The sequence below is a fragment of the Pieris brassicae genome, chromosome 6 (genome assembly GCF_905147105.1).
Source record: "Pieris brassicae chromosome 6, ilPieBrab1.1, whole genome shotgun sequence".
NCBI lineage: Eukaryota > Metazoa > Arthropoda > Insecta > Lepidoptera > Pieridae > Pieris > Pieris brassicae.
Genome location: NC_059670.1, coordinates 19,904,639 through 19,919,650, shown reverse-complemented (window position 1 = coordinate 19,919,650; position 15,012 = coordinate 19,904,639). Strand labels below are relative to the sequence as shown.

Sequence of the window (15,012 nt, the reverse complement as noted above, 5' to 3'; positions counted from 1 at the left end):
CGATATAAAGCCAAATTTCTTTAACTTTAGACTCCGCTACAAACAGCGTATTTTTTTTAAATTTTTATATGAAGTGAAAATGCGCTTGTGCAGACCCAAGGATGTCAAGCTTGACGCGGGGACTGTGGGGCTGGGTCTACACTCAAATCCCTCTGCTATTCATAGGGGTAGCGTGACCCCACCCACTAAAAACACCTCAGCCCTTCACACGCCCTTAAGATGGTCCCTCGGGGTTCGCCAGGCATTCTACCCAAGGACAAACAGCGTATTAGCCCAGCTCGGGTTGGTTGTGTGAGCACCAGACAATAGGCTTAATCCTCTAAAATAAGTCGGAACTGGGCAGTGTCCACAGTACATAGTACTGAGGCACGTAGTGAATGACGCAATCCGCGCCATACCTATTAAGCAGTTGGCCGCCATTTCAATTTCACACCGTTGTCGCCACCTAAAAAGTGCCCAAACGGGAAAGGAATCCATGCGTTGAAGGGATGCTGATCTGTCTCTGCTTGGACTCGATCACGCCTAGCATTGACTACAAAAGCAAACCTGGTCTGGAAAAGATTGCGGTGTCGTATCGCGTATCGGTAAGTGGATAAGGCTCTGCTGTTACAGCCCGCCCAGGGCGAATTTTGTTGGCGCCATGGGGTTTTTGGCGGTACAGGTTAATTTGAAGAGAGTGTTGAAGCCCATCCAATATATTTGTCAGGAAAATCGGTGTAATGTACGTACTTTCAGGTAGGTAATTTCATACTCATTAACAGCCCGACGAAATGTTTGCAGTTTGTGGGGCCTCTTAAAATGATAGCAATTTAATATATTAGCAGTGTTGGTAGGTTTCAGTGTTCTGAGCCTGAGGTCATAGGTTCGATGGTTGTACACCAATCGTCTTGATATGCACAATTCATACGGTGAAGGAAAACATCGTGAGGATTCATGCCTTAGACCCTAAACTGTGACAGGCTTCTGATCGCTTATTTATTACAAAAAAACAGTGATATAATTTAATATTTGCTCCAAGTTATAATAACTATTTTAGCTTGAGACAAACATATTTTTGTAGTCGAATTAAAAAAATGAGTATCTCTGAGCATGATGATAATAATAATAATCGTTTATTTGCCAAGATAGTGTTACCGTGGTTAGATCGATCAATTACAAATATCCGCACAATCAGCAATATATAAATAGGCATACAAATGTCATATAAATTTTTTCAATGTCTTGTTAAGTACATAAAATAACGTCAAAGTTATTTACAATCGGTGTCAAATCTATAGTCGAAATACTCGCTATAAAGGCACTCTGCCTAACTTTGATCACCTTCCCCTTGAAAGCATTACCATTAACTTCTAGGAAGGTGATTAAACAGTTTAATAGCCATTGCGAAAAAAAAATTTATATATGATCTGGTCTTCCAAGCACGTATGCAAAATATCATCGGTGAGTCAGTTAAATTTATGACAAAGTGCAAAAAAGCAAGAATAAAGACTATTTAGAGAATTAATAAATTCACCTGATAACCCCTCCCCGGATCGCTGCTATAAAGCCTACCCCAGGTTTTGTCCAAACTGACAGCTCCCCGACAGCGCAGCGGTTGCATCCATTTCCCGGCTTTACAGAAGTGAACTAGAAGCCTATCGTCATCCAAATCCCCGCTCCACATTAGGAGCACAAGGTTTTCCAAGTCACGAAAGTCCATGGCTGCAAAGTATTACATTATAATGAAAAAAAATAAAAATACTTATTTCTTGCATAATCCTATTATAATGTTTAAAAGAAAATTAATTACAGAAATGTTTATCTGTACTAAGCAATAATATTCTAATTAGTTTACAAGAAGCAGGTGAAGGTCCAAGGATCTCCAATATTACTCCACCAGTATTACGCACACAATATTTCCCAAGATATATCGTCGTATGGCTCAGTGGTTGGAGCCGAGATTGTCTGCTCGTGTTCACCCCTTGTATTGTATTGGACCCAGGATTTGGGTCCGTATATTATCATGTGATGGCTTAGTACGAAAACACCGCGTACTGTTTCGCCTGGAATAATAAGTTATCCATATATAAAAAGGAGTAGTAGAATCACATAAGTATGTTTAAGTAATATTTTAGTAATATTTTTATTTAAATTCAACATATGGACAAATTTAATTAATTTGTTGCTAGTGCTTTATCAACTAATAAGTAAGGCAATACTGCATTAAAGTTCACAAGGACCAAACTTTTAAAATTTGTTTTAATTTAAAACGTATATATATTTAAAACTTTTTATTTATAATTACTATGTAGGATATTGTAAATACTGAATATTATTAGAAACATATAATTAAAAAAAACAGGCTTACAAGGCTTTCATATAAGATTTTTAGATCTTTTTATTAATTTTTAATTGCTTACTAAATTTATTGCTTACAAAAACAAATTACCTTCATCCAAAGGATTTTCGATTGTTATATATTCGCTCGTCAGCATGTTTAGTAATATTGACTGTAAAACATAAATTAATCTAGATAGTGTGGTCAGGCACGTAATAGAAAATAAAAATCGTAATAAAGTTAGCTGCAATGTATTTAAGAACCAATTCCTAGGGTCCTTCAAGAAAGCCTACCAATTCATAAAAGGCCGGCAACCTACCGAGCCCTCTGGCATTGAGTGTCTATAGGCGGCGGTATCACTTAACATTAGGTAAGCCTCGTGCCTATACCCCCTACTCTGTAAAAACACTTATCAATAAACTGTACAATATACAAAAAAAATCGTTTCATAAGTATGTTAGCTGGCTTTGACATACAACTCTTTAACAGGGAATAAAATAATTTTAAGTTATTTATAAAAAATATGTTAGTCTCCGTACCATTTTAATTAAAGCACTCTTTCTCTTTTAATCATAGCGTTAACCCAATATGACTAAAAGAGACGAAAGAGTGCAATTTCACTGGTTAATGTACAAGGGGGACTCTGTATGAATCACTTAATGACCAACTTACGACAGAATTGTTAGTAGATGCAGCAGCCCATTTGTTATCAGGTGACAACTCCAAGTTCTGCATAATTCCTTCCAACTGCGGACACAGGTCCCTGGCCAGGTCTGACGTCGAGAGGTCCCAGGAGATGACCCTACTCGATATAGACACCACATAACGTTTGTCAGAGCTCAATCGGAACGCGAACACTGCGAATTGGTGACCTTCGAGGGAATACTGAAAAGCCGGTTGTCAGGTTATATTCAGGGTTGCCTGGAAGAAATTGCTTAGTAGCGATAAGGCCACTAGTAATTTTTAAATTAATGTTTATATTTCTAGTGTAAGAAAGTTTAATGAATAGTAAAGATTCAGAAACGAATCTTAACACTAAATGAGACTGGAGTCTATGTACACTATAGTATTTATCAGTGACTTTAGACCTTATAATGTTCATTTTTATTTGTGTTATTATGCTTTAACCTGAGGTAATCTCTGTTCGAACTGCACTATCATACTGTTACATTTTATGATTTTTTTTATTTTTTATAAAGCCATATTTTTAACACAATCAGTTGAGTTTTCTATTTCGCTTGACTTACTTTTAAAGGTCCTCCAGGTGTATGCAAGCAATGATGTGATGGCAACAATGCACAGTGGTTTTTGCCCTTATCATGACACTGCTTGAGCAGGGAAGACACAGCTGGATTTTGAGCAGCCTCGGGTAACAGTCGCCCAACTAATTGTGGTGCTAACATGTCGGGATACGTTCCCAATATGGCACCGCCAAGGCGCAATGCGTCAGCGACGAGCATTAGTTCTCTGAAATAGTTATATATAATAATTGAAGTTTTCTTCAATTAAATTTTTGACTGATTGTTTTTTAAATAAAAACGGATTTATTTATTTATTGTATTTAGTTTCTTCTTTGTTTTAGACTTAAAACATTTTTCTTTATCATAAAAAACATTTTTTACATTACATTTTTATTAAAGAACAGTGTTTCTTTATTAAATCAAATTGCCAAGAAATGGTTTTCGTTATTAAAAGAAACATTATATCTTTATTATATTTTTTTTAAATTTATTAATAGAACAGTGTTTTCTTTATTAAAACAAATTGCCAACGGTGATTACAATATATCAAGAGAAAGTAAGCTAGATTTCAGGATCGTGCGCATCTCAACCCTAGGACGCGCATTCAATCACAGCTGCTAAATATTTTCTATACGCATTACGATATAAACGTCATCGTGAGAAAATTTGACTTGTGTCAGGCACAGAAGACTGATCACCTTCTATCCTTTTTAAAAATATGCCTTGGGCCAAGACCTAGATATTATAGCGCCACTTTTTATTATAAATACAATTTGTCAACACAAAACTCCAATAACCTCCAGGTGCCCACGGAATTATTTCCGAACTGAATCGACTTAAGGTCTAAAACGCACTCGCGAGTCTTCGGTCAATGACCATGGGCGGTATCACTTAACTTCAGGTGGGCCTCCCGCCTGTATGGTCTAAAAAAACCTTTTCGTAGTTAGGAGTACCTCACTGCATCCTTATTAACATGTAGTTTAGCATCCTCGAAGTCAGCCAAAACGGCCTGAAGAGGGCAGCAGTTGAGTTTTGCGTGTAACCACTCGTAGTTAAACAAAACTTCGGCGTACAGGTCCGTGAAGCGTTTAGATCTAACCAGGTGGAATGGTAGCTCACCGAACTAGAAATAACCAAAAACTACAATAATTACTGAACTTTAGATGAAACTTTTACTGTTTAAGTTGGCATAGGTATACATAAATAAAGCAAATTACGAAGTAATAAAAATACCTGAAATAATAATAGCCAAAAAAATCGAATATTAGGTAATCAGCATTCTCGTCGTCGGTCGCGTTTATTGACGTATGCTTAAAGTATCATGAACAGACCGCATACGAATTGCATCCGAGCTCGATAGAATGCAGGAAAACAAAGAAGTTGTTATGACAGTTGAGAAAAGGAAACTTGGTACTTCGGACACGTCTTAACATAAAAAAATACGGGGTCCTTCAACTACGAACGAGGCAAAGTGGTAGGGAGAAGGAGACCTGGCGGCAGTTGCGTGTCTTGGTTGAAAACCCTAGCCAATGGTTTAGTCAAAGCATAATTGTTTAGATGCGTGACATCCAAAATTATGTTAGTACACGATGTCCGACGGAGTGAAGGCCTCCTTCAGATTCTTCCCCTTGCCCTATCCCTTTTATTCCATAACTCCAGGTTTCTCGTGGGAGTCCTCTCCATTTTCTTCCCATTGGGCTATAAGGAAGGGTATTGAGGGTAGGCTTTGACACGCGTTTGTGATGAGAGATGGGAATGTGTCATTAACAACGCAAACATAGATTTAATAATGCTTTTTTTATTATGAATTCGTATTGTGACATCTAAAAATAAATAAGCAAGTAATGAAGACGCTACCTTCCTCAAATTGTATCTCTTGCTGGAGCCATCAGCGGAAGTGAAGACTAAAGGTTGAAGCGGCACTTTGCGGTCTGCTACTCCCTCTTTGTCAGCCAAGTTGAACCTGTGTCTTTGTATTTCTGTGTACTTAAAAGGCTTGGGTGTGCCTCCACCCCAGATACCTGCAGGTTATAGGTTTTCTGTGAATTTTGTGGCATCAAAAATAATGGGAGTCCCAAGCGAGAAACTAAATATATATCTATAGATAAACTTTAAAATTATGGTACATGAAATCTTATAGTAACAATTAAGTTTCAGATAAAATAATTAAATTTTAAATTACGCATGAACTTTATTATTGGTAAATTTACGATAAAAAAATTAACTGGAGTTATGTAAGATGACATCAGTCAAGTTACATGTATATAATTAAGTTAGTAAATATAAGCAGAAATAAAACGTAAACAATCATCGCTCACTTGAACCCAATATGAACCCTTTCTTTCGTATTTTAACATTCTCGGTTTCGATAATGTCCAATAACATAAGTATCATTTAGATTTATGAACCCTTAGACCCTCTCTACTCTATTTTATGTTAGTTATAAGGTCATATTTTAAACCATTAAAGTCAGTTGTTAGCTTCAAACAAACTTCAACCCTTTGCTGGAAACTTTTCTAAAAACAAATTCAGAAAATGTAACAAAAAATTCTTTTAGATTTAAGCCGAAAAATGATATATTTGGGAACAAAATATTTATTTATCTTTATACAAAACCGGGAAAAAGGAAGAGTCTTAGTCTTCTCTTCAGAACGTCTCAGACATGCTCAACGAGCTAAAACGAGTCGTTGCAGGAAAGTGGGAACATATTCCTCACAACGTTATGAACATCGAGAAGGATTCAAGTGTGATTTTGACGAGAATTAACACTCGTTACTAGGTTTTTACATTTGTAACTTTATTATATTTAAAAAAAAAAACAAAATCTTCTTCATAGCCTACTTTATTCGATAGTAGGCTGATTAATAAAAAAAAGCACTGTTAAGCAAAAATTACTAGGAAAACCTAAAATTTTTAATGTTACAATGTTTTTGTAAAATCTATGATCCCCATAATCGTCATGTATTTTAAAAAATCATTATTTATGATGAAGTGCATTTTAATACATACTTTAGTGCCGACCACTACTTATTGTTTGGCCGTATAAACTGTTTTTAAAAATTTGATAAAAAATTAATAAAAGTTTCCACTTCATAGGTCAGACATTAATTAACTGAAATTAGAACGGAAATATCCTTAGGTTCCTGAAGTGATGGGTCATTGATATGAATAAAGAATAATATCATGATTACCTAAGTAATAATCAGCAATCATAGAATGGAAGTACATAGCCATATTCATGTTCTTGAAATATCTCTCACGGGCAGTGTCTCTGAACTGACGATGGTACCAGTTCATCACCGACACTCCATCTGCTTCTCTCTCCGAGAGGTAGTTTGGAAGGTCGTTGCGGATTCTGGATAAACATATTTCCGGTAAGCTTTTCTAATGATTTAAGGATACTAAAACGGTTATGTCTATTGTAAGGTTAAGGCGTTTCACCAAATTCTCTGAAGAATGTGGGCCTAAAATCATTTCTGATTGACGAATTTATCTATTGTCGCCAAACATAAGAACAAATAGGAAATGCAAAAAAAAAAGTTAAAGTACACTGAACAATTACTTGAGATACATTCGATCACATTGAAATTCCAGACTTTTGTATTGGAAAAAAACCCTTCTCTATGCAGATTGGTATTTAACATTTCAAAAACTGTCATAGCCCGCATTATCACCAGACTGTGGTAAGTGTGATCCATGGATCACACTCGTCCCGTCCCGTCCTGGTGCATGGAGGAGAAGGAGCATGCTCCTAACGGGACCATAGACCACTCTTACTACTGATTGGTACTTTTTTATTATGGCTTCACTCTGTTGATCTGAAGGACATTGATTATCGTTTGCTATTATTATTGGATGATCCGGATCGGTTAAGACATATCGAGGCCTGCCACGGGCCTTTTTTGTTGGGAAGAGGTACTAACAAGCACAAGACCCTCAGTGGTATATATATATACACGGTTGGAAACACTTCGTTAGTGCGTTTCAGGGTATGACTTCATCGTATTGTTGTAAGTGTCGCTACAAATCAGGTTTAATGTTGAAAAAGTTACTGATTTTTTTTCAGAAAATCTTTACCTAGTCCATAACAGAGGTGGTATTCTCCTAACAGGTGGAAGATGGTATTGATAGACGTCATCCAGGACTCTATCATCCAGAGAAATGAGGTCTTCTAACTCTGTCTCCGAAAGACCGCTACGAGCTGCAGTTATATACGCCAATGCGTGGAAAACTAGAAGACGCCCGTGCTGAAATATTTGGCTCTTTATCATAACCTTGAAATGGATTAAACGAAGACGTCCGTATTGTAGAACGTTCATCCAGTTTCGAGAGCTTTCAAAACATTTTTTATGTATGAAGTTTAACATATTTCAAGCTCTCAAGACGAGATTTTGACTTGAGGTACTAATAGAATATGAATCGTCAAATACGTCTTCGTATACGTAACTCCAGAGCAGCTGGATTCATTTATAACTCACACATTCAGGAATAAATTAACAAAGAGTTTATATATGTTGCTTTAAACAATTACTAGGCGTTAAGAGCATTGTTGGCTTAGTGGCTTTAGCGCGCGACTCTCATCCGCACATCGCATATTCCATCCCCGGCTGTCCATTCGCTCCAACGGTGAAGGCGACGTATGTCAGGCAAAGAAGGCTGATCACCTACTAGCCTATTTGATTGATAAATGACCATGAAACAGGTACAGAAATCTGAGGCCAAGACCTAAAAAGGTTGTAGCGCCCCTAATTATTATTTTTACTTGTATTTTGTATTTTTACTTATTGCGCTTTCCCTTAGTTTATTTTTTTCCTTACTAGGGTTGTCTGGAAAAGATTGCTTGCGATAAGCTCGCTGCATCCCAAATATTTTTTATTTTTTATTAATATTTTTAAAGTAAAGAAGTTTAATTAACATCGTATAACCCTGAAATTAAAATGACTAGAAGATAAAAATATAGCTTAATTTCATGATTATTAATCTTCTATGTAATTGGTACTAGCCTGGAGTGTGAAGTTTTATGTGCTATTTTGTTGCTATTAGTTATGTTATATAGGTTTTGTAATGCCTTCTTTTGCTGTGCCCTAACAGGGTCCATAATATTGTACCTAGCTTAAAGCCTCTTAAACATGTTTTGTAACGTTATGGAATGCAAATAAATACATGAATACAATTTCATACCTGCTTCTCGATTCTTTCAAAGAGCATCATGATGGAATCCATCACAGTGGACGCCAAGTGTGTATCCTGCGGCTTTGTGTAACTCCTCCATCTACAAACCTGACATTTTATTGACCATTAGCTAGATAGCATTAGTTTAGTTAAAGTTTTTTTTAAACAAAGCTTATTTTTTGAATCATTATTTCTTGTAATATAGTATTTTCTTAATTTATTGATTCACTGACTAGCGAAAAATTGCAATTGTATGTCAAAGGAAACTTGTCCGAAATAAAAGCTATTTTTATTATGTTATTATAGTCATATCAGTTGACGTCCTACGGCGTGTCTCTGCAAATTCGCTAGTCCGCTTCCGAGCGCCTTCACCGTGATGGAAGACATCTTGACTGTGTAATATTCCGTACAAAAACGGCACTAATACTAATTTACTTCAATTATTATATCGATTTTTTTTAAATATTTAAAGTGCAAAGCGCTGATACACCCCTCACAAGATATGTTAGACTAGAATGTACGCAACGAGATGCACGAATCACGGCTCTGATTGGTATTTTCTTGCTTCTGTTTTTACTGAGTAATGTTGGAGAAGATTATATCTATATAAATACAAATTAATTGCAAAATGATGTTAAGCGTATACTCATACTATATATAAGACGGCTGGACCAATTGGAGTATATCTTTTTATTGATTTTTGTATGGAGTAGCATAGAAAATGTTCCATATGTTGGTATGTACGTACTAAAAAGCTTGGCTAACTACAGCATAATTAACATGAAGCAAGAGGGGCAGCTAACTCACCTCAGCGAAGACCAATTTGACGAAAATAGGCAAAGAGCACTGTCCTATGGCGTTGGAGACCAACCTCCACTGGTAGTTTGAGAGGTCACGGGCTGCGGCCGCCATCCATAACCTTAAAAAATTGTTTTATTTGTAATCCGTGTTTTTTGTAAAAGACAAAACTTTTGTCGTTATTTTTTATCTTTATCTACAGATATTATCATTTTAATATAGTTATCAGAGACCAGTAGGTCAGCCTAGGTACCGCTGCATCGAAAGATGGGAGAGAACTTACTGCAGCTGAAAGCCAGTAATTAGCGGGAGGTGACACAGGGCAGGGAGACAAGATTCTTATTTCAGGCCAAGACACTTATTTAGCTGCAGACCCGGCGGAGTAAATAATATAATATTATATATACAAGAATAAAGTGTTTATATAAGTCTTTTGTTTAAATTATTATTATGGCGGAGATAAATACGCATGGAATACATCAATTAACTTGACGTTTCGGAAGCACTTATTATGACAGACAGATATGTCAAAATTAATTAATAAACCGTGAATTTAGATTATGTGAATAGATTTTACTGTTCAAATTTAAAATTATCAAATTATACAAAGGAAAAAACAAATATCATAATTAAAAAGCGCTGATAATGAATGTGTATATATACTTACTTTAATACTTGCATTGCTAAATCTTCACCCAAAGCTTTAACTTCTAGAAAGTTCTCTTCAGAATCGATCATGCGACGGAGTACGTCATATTCTTTGGAAACTTCTGGATTTGTTTCTTCGCACGCGCACGTCACAATAATCTGAAATCATTTGTTTATCATGTTTACAATAATGCGAATATTTGTCTTCTTAGTTTTTATATTTAAGTAACCAAAAATAATAAATTATTTAAGAACACTTAACATTAAGGTATTTCTATGAAAGTAAATTACTTCCCTGATTCAGAAAAACGAAACGAATTACATACAAAAAGACAGTGTAGACGATAAAATGCAAGAAAAATGTATATATTTATTTTGTTCAGGCCCACAAAAAATCACAACCTAGTGTAAACAATATTTAAAAAATATATTAATTTATTTATTCACACTTTACTACATTTATCCAAAAATAATACATAAAAATTATAAGGGATGCAATGGGTGGCCTTATCGCTACAAGCGATCTCTTCCAGGCAGCCCTAGTAAGAGAATAGACTAATAAAAGAAATATGATGATGACGTCGGAAACAAAGAAAAGTAGGCCGAGGGGCAAGTGGAATGCGGCGTAAAAATATGGAATCACCACTCACCTATAGTCCTCCGTCTCTTCACCTGTCTCCGTGGAAGAAGACCACAAATAAAAGTCTAAGCACAAAAAGCGTAAGCAAACGAAGCGCAAGCGTAAACACACACGTCTTCTCTAAGGCGCGGGAGCATGTAGATTGGTCCCCTCCTCCTACACTTGAAGATGGCAAAAGAGAGAGTGATGTTTATGGAATTGGTGCGGTAAGGATAGAAAATGTGAACATAACTGGATGGCGTGAACAATGGCTAAGCAAATCTTATAAAAAAATTATAGAACCTTAATCTAAAACAATACAAAAAATATTAATAAAACAAACTAAAAAGCTAATCTCACGGATTCGAAAGGAAATACGAGCGTTATAAAAGTCACGATTGAGCACGATATGATATGGTTAAGAAATGTTTATGCAAAAGATGTTACCTTACAATGCGGTGGTAACCTAGTAGGCAACCACGAAACCTTATTATTCTCAGTACCAATCCCAGTCAATTGATCGACAGAGTCCAAAAACAATAGAAGAGGCTGTTGCTGTGTTGCCATCGTCAATAATTGTTTGAAATGCGCTGTTAACGGTACTAAATCGTCTGGAATACTTTCAAATGGTAGAGCGAAGTTGTATGATATCTGAAATGTTATAATAAAAATTCAATAAAAGGTCCCATATCCATTAAATCCAATTAAATCTGGTAAACAAACTTTTATATATATTTTTTATTATTTACAAAAACTTGTACATAAAAATAAAATGCAAGATTTAATGGATTTAATTTACAAGAACTTATAATTAACAAAGCCAAAGAAAAAGTATGGGATGGGTATCTAGACGGTACACGAAATTTAAATTTAGTTGAACGATAGAGGCAATCAACCTGATTCTTAAATATCTTAAGCGCAAACGATATATGTATCAAACATATAAACATAGACAACATTTATTACTAATGAAACACAAAATAATAACAATAATAATCAAAAAAGACGAAAATAAGGTACATTTTAAGTGTGTTGTGGTTGTAACTGACTCAGTATTATGCTGTGGAGGAGATTTGTTTCACAGGGCTGGTCATTCTACCGGAGACCACAACAGTTGGTTCACGCCACAGACGCAAAAAAATACATTTTAATAATAAAAATAGTAAAAATTAACAGTGTAAGTAACGAAATCTTGGATGATTTGTGTAAAAGTACAAATAACATAAAAATTCAAGTTATAAAATAAAATATTCCTAAAAATATTAAGATAAGGACAAATCGCTAGATCAGTCGACCAACCTGTTGACAGATCGATATTAGTGTCGGTGTAAGTGCACTAGAGTCCGGTGTAGTTCCCAAGAATCGAATAATATTTGTTGGACGAGCTTCCGCAAACCACAAATTCAGGGACATGGCTGAACTCTTCGCTAGAAGACTTGTTTTGCCGCAACCACCTATAATATTGGGGTTTTGAACAAAATAATGCATAACAAATTGTTTTACGTTACTACTTTCCGCCAAAAGTTTTAACCTATGTGAATTTTATGTATTTTTCCTGAATTTACGATCATAGATTAGAGTAATCCTTATGGATACATATAATATATAACTTGACGAAAATTAAAAAAAAAATCAGTTGCGTGTGAGTTTATAGCGTAGCTACATACATAACTAGTCGGCAGTGTTGGCCTAGTGGCTTCAGCGTGCGACTCTCATCCCTGAGATCGTAGGTTCGATCCCCGGCTGTGTACTAATAGATTTTCTTTCTATATGCGCATTTAACTTTATCTCGGTGAAGGAAAACATTGTGCGGAAACCGGCTTGCCTTTCTAGACCCAAAAAGTCGACGGCGTGCGTCAGGCACAGAAGGCTGATCACCTACTTGCCTATTCCATTAACAAATGAACATGAAACACATACAGAAATCTGAGGCCAAGATCTAAAAAGGTTGTAGCGCCATTGATTTATTTTTTACATACATAACTCGGCTGGTCTTCGAAAAAATTGCATTGATCACATTTAATTAATTAAATGTACACTTAATTTTAAATGAATGCTGATTATTTCAATGTATAAACATTAAGTAATTTACATGGAGTTCGTATTTGTTAGTTTTTTTTAAACTTTGAAAGATTATATCTTTAAAGAAATTTGTTAGTTAGTTTAGTAGTTATTTGAGACTTTATCCCACAAAATGGGCACATTGCATGGTTAGGTCCGAAACAATACAAGTGATACCACCACTTTATTACTGATTTTTAGTAAATTATGAATTATTAGGCGAGTATTTTAGAATGTATCAATCAATATAAATTTTCCTAATTAAATTTAAGGTATTAAAAAAACTTTGTAATCTCTCCTTCTAACTTTGTATTATAGCTAAACTCGTTAAAAAGCTTATCACAACTGAGAAGAAAACAATCTTTAAGCAGTCCCTCTTTTATCTTACCTTCTCCATACAAAACCAGTGGTTTATCCGAATTGTTCTTCATATAATTCTCTATGAACTGTAGATCATCCTCTCTACCATGAAATACTTTAACAGAGTTATTGCAAGCGTGTAGGTGTTGAAGAATTTCGGTCACAATCTGACCCTGCGCACTGCTATCTTCTTTTCGCATCGCCCTGGAAAAGTTATAAACATTCCAACAGCATCCAACCTCGCTGTTAATACAAACAATGGTTTATAACTAGAGATAATTCAAATACTAAGAAAGGTTGTGTTTACTTTTAATATGTATATTAAACTTCATGTAAGATTAAAGACAAAATAAAAGTAATAAAAGTTAGGAAAGAAAGGGAATAAATAAAGAAAGAAAATAATGAAAAGAAAGCAAAAATAACATAAATAATTTTGTACATAATATTTATTGAGATAAATCTTTAAAAAGACCCACACTTTAGAAATAGTACTACGATTCAAATCTTGCTGAAGGCATTAAGCCAATTTCATACATACCTATCAACTAGTTTGATGATATTCTTGTAGAAATGGGCGATAAAATGGTTGAGATACTCTCCATGTGTCTCGTTGTCCAGACCTTCACGCCCAATCCATTCCACTGTATACCTTATATTAAAATTGTCAATATTAATCAAAGGGAAGCCGAAACATTGCATTAAGCAATTCAATACGTTGTTAATTATGTTTATGAGAAATGGCTTGACTGACTTGGATGGAATGGAGGCAGAATTGGAGAGGAATACATAAGAATGGAAACGCTAGGCACCAGACTCTCGGAAGGGTGGTCTGGGACCTGTTATTTTAATTATTTCTTTTCTACTGAATATACATTGGATTGCAAACAAATAATCCAAACTAAAAATAATAAGAACATTTTTATAGAGTTAAAGACCTCATCTGATGTGAAGAGGACCTTAGTATGAGGCTATTGAATATATTACATTAATATTAGTGCTAATCTGTTTTAAAACCAACAAATCATTAACCTATGTGAAGCCTACTAAAAGTTTAATTAATTTTGGTCACTTTTGTGTTCTTACACGTATATTATTATTATAATATACTGGAAAATCGTGAAAACAGAAATCGTAAGTTTTTACGATTGTTTTGTTTTCGTGCTCCAAGTGTTTTTTTTAAATCGTTCTTGTAATTGTTTTATGTGTCTACTATGAAAACTGTGTTTACACAGTTACTATTGCTTTCTTAAAAATAAAGAAGTTTAATATGGTCTTGGATTAACATACTTTTGTATATTAGTAGTCTCGATTTTCTCTGGTAGTCTAACATCGCGCAGATCAGCGAGAAGCTTCGAAGCCTCCGCGTCCAGACTTCTGTTTAAAATATCTACAAAATTGCTGGCTTTCTTCAAGTTTTGGAGATTAATGTTATTTATATATCGTACATAGGCCAGGCAATGGTTCTTTGTATTTTTCACATTAAGAACTCCGTTGATAACTTCGCGTTCGGTTACTGTAAAAAATGAAATGTTCCTCTATTTTTTTGTGTAATTGATATTTATTGCTAATTTCACATATTACCGTTAAGTTATAGAGGTGATTAATTGTAATAATTTTAACCTTTTTTGCCCTATTCATTATGCAAAAGTTAACCAATTTTTAGCCTATTAAAAATAAATAAAAAATGCATTTTTTTAATTTGGTCCGATAATTGTCAATAGTTTTTTTTATAATTCAGAGGAAAAAATAGGTATTAATTGACAGTTTATTAAAATAAATTTTTGATTTTGCATTTT

The 15,012-nt window shown here is 34.8% G+C and overlaps 1 protein-coding gene across 1 annotated transcript in view; it reads right to left on the bottom strand.

Annotated features, from left to right (window-relative positions):
- Nucleotides 1-15,012, bottom strand: part of LOC123710719 (NACHT and WD repeat domain-containing protein 2) — a 37,545-nt gene that overhangs the window by 8,777 nt on the left and 13,756 nt on the right. Inside the window, exons 6-22 of the mRNA XM_045662846.1 lie at nucleotides 14,504-14,729; nucleotides 13,755-13,865; nucleotides 13,245-13,420; nucleotides 12,095-12,249; nucleotides 11,243-11,446; nucleotides 10,196-10,335; nucleotides 9,538-9,649; nucleotides 8,740-8,838; nucleotides 7,636-7,805; nucleotides 6,750-6,913; nucleotides 5,416-5,579; nucleotides 4,512-4,681; nucleotides 3,565-3,784; nucleotides 2,990-3,202; nucleotides 2,429-2,489; nucleotides 1,890-2,042; nucleotides 1,514-1,701 (exon numbers count right to left, since the gene is read on the bottom strand). Coding sequence (XP_045518802.1) covers nucleotides 1,514-1,701; nucleotides 1,890-2,042; nucleotides 2,429-2,489; nucleotides 2,990-3,202; nucleotides 3,565-3,784; nucleotides 4,512-4,681; nucleotides 5,416-5,579; nucleotides 6,750-6,913; nucleotides 7,636-7,805; nucleotides 8,740-8,838; nucleotides 9,538-9,649; nucleotides 10,196-10,335; nucleotides 11,243-11,446; nucleotides 12,095-12,249; nucleotides 13,245-13,420; nucleotides 13,755-13,865; nucleotides 14,504-14,729 — 2,726 coding nt within the window. The remainder of the gene's footprint in view (nucleotides 1-1,513; nucleotides 1,702-1,889; nucleotides 2,043-2,428; nucleotides 2,490-2,989; nucleotides 3,203-3,564; nucleotides 3,785-4,511; nucleotides 4,682-5,415; nucleotides 5,580-6,749; nucleotides 6,914-7,635; nucleotides 7,806-8,739; nucleotides 8,839-9,537; nucleotides 9,650-10,195; nucleotides 10,336-11,242; nucleotides 11,447-12,094; nucleotides 12,250-13,244; nucleotides 13,421-13,754; nucleotides 13,866-14,503; nucleotides 14,730-15,012) is intronic.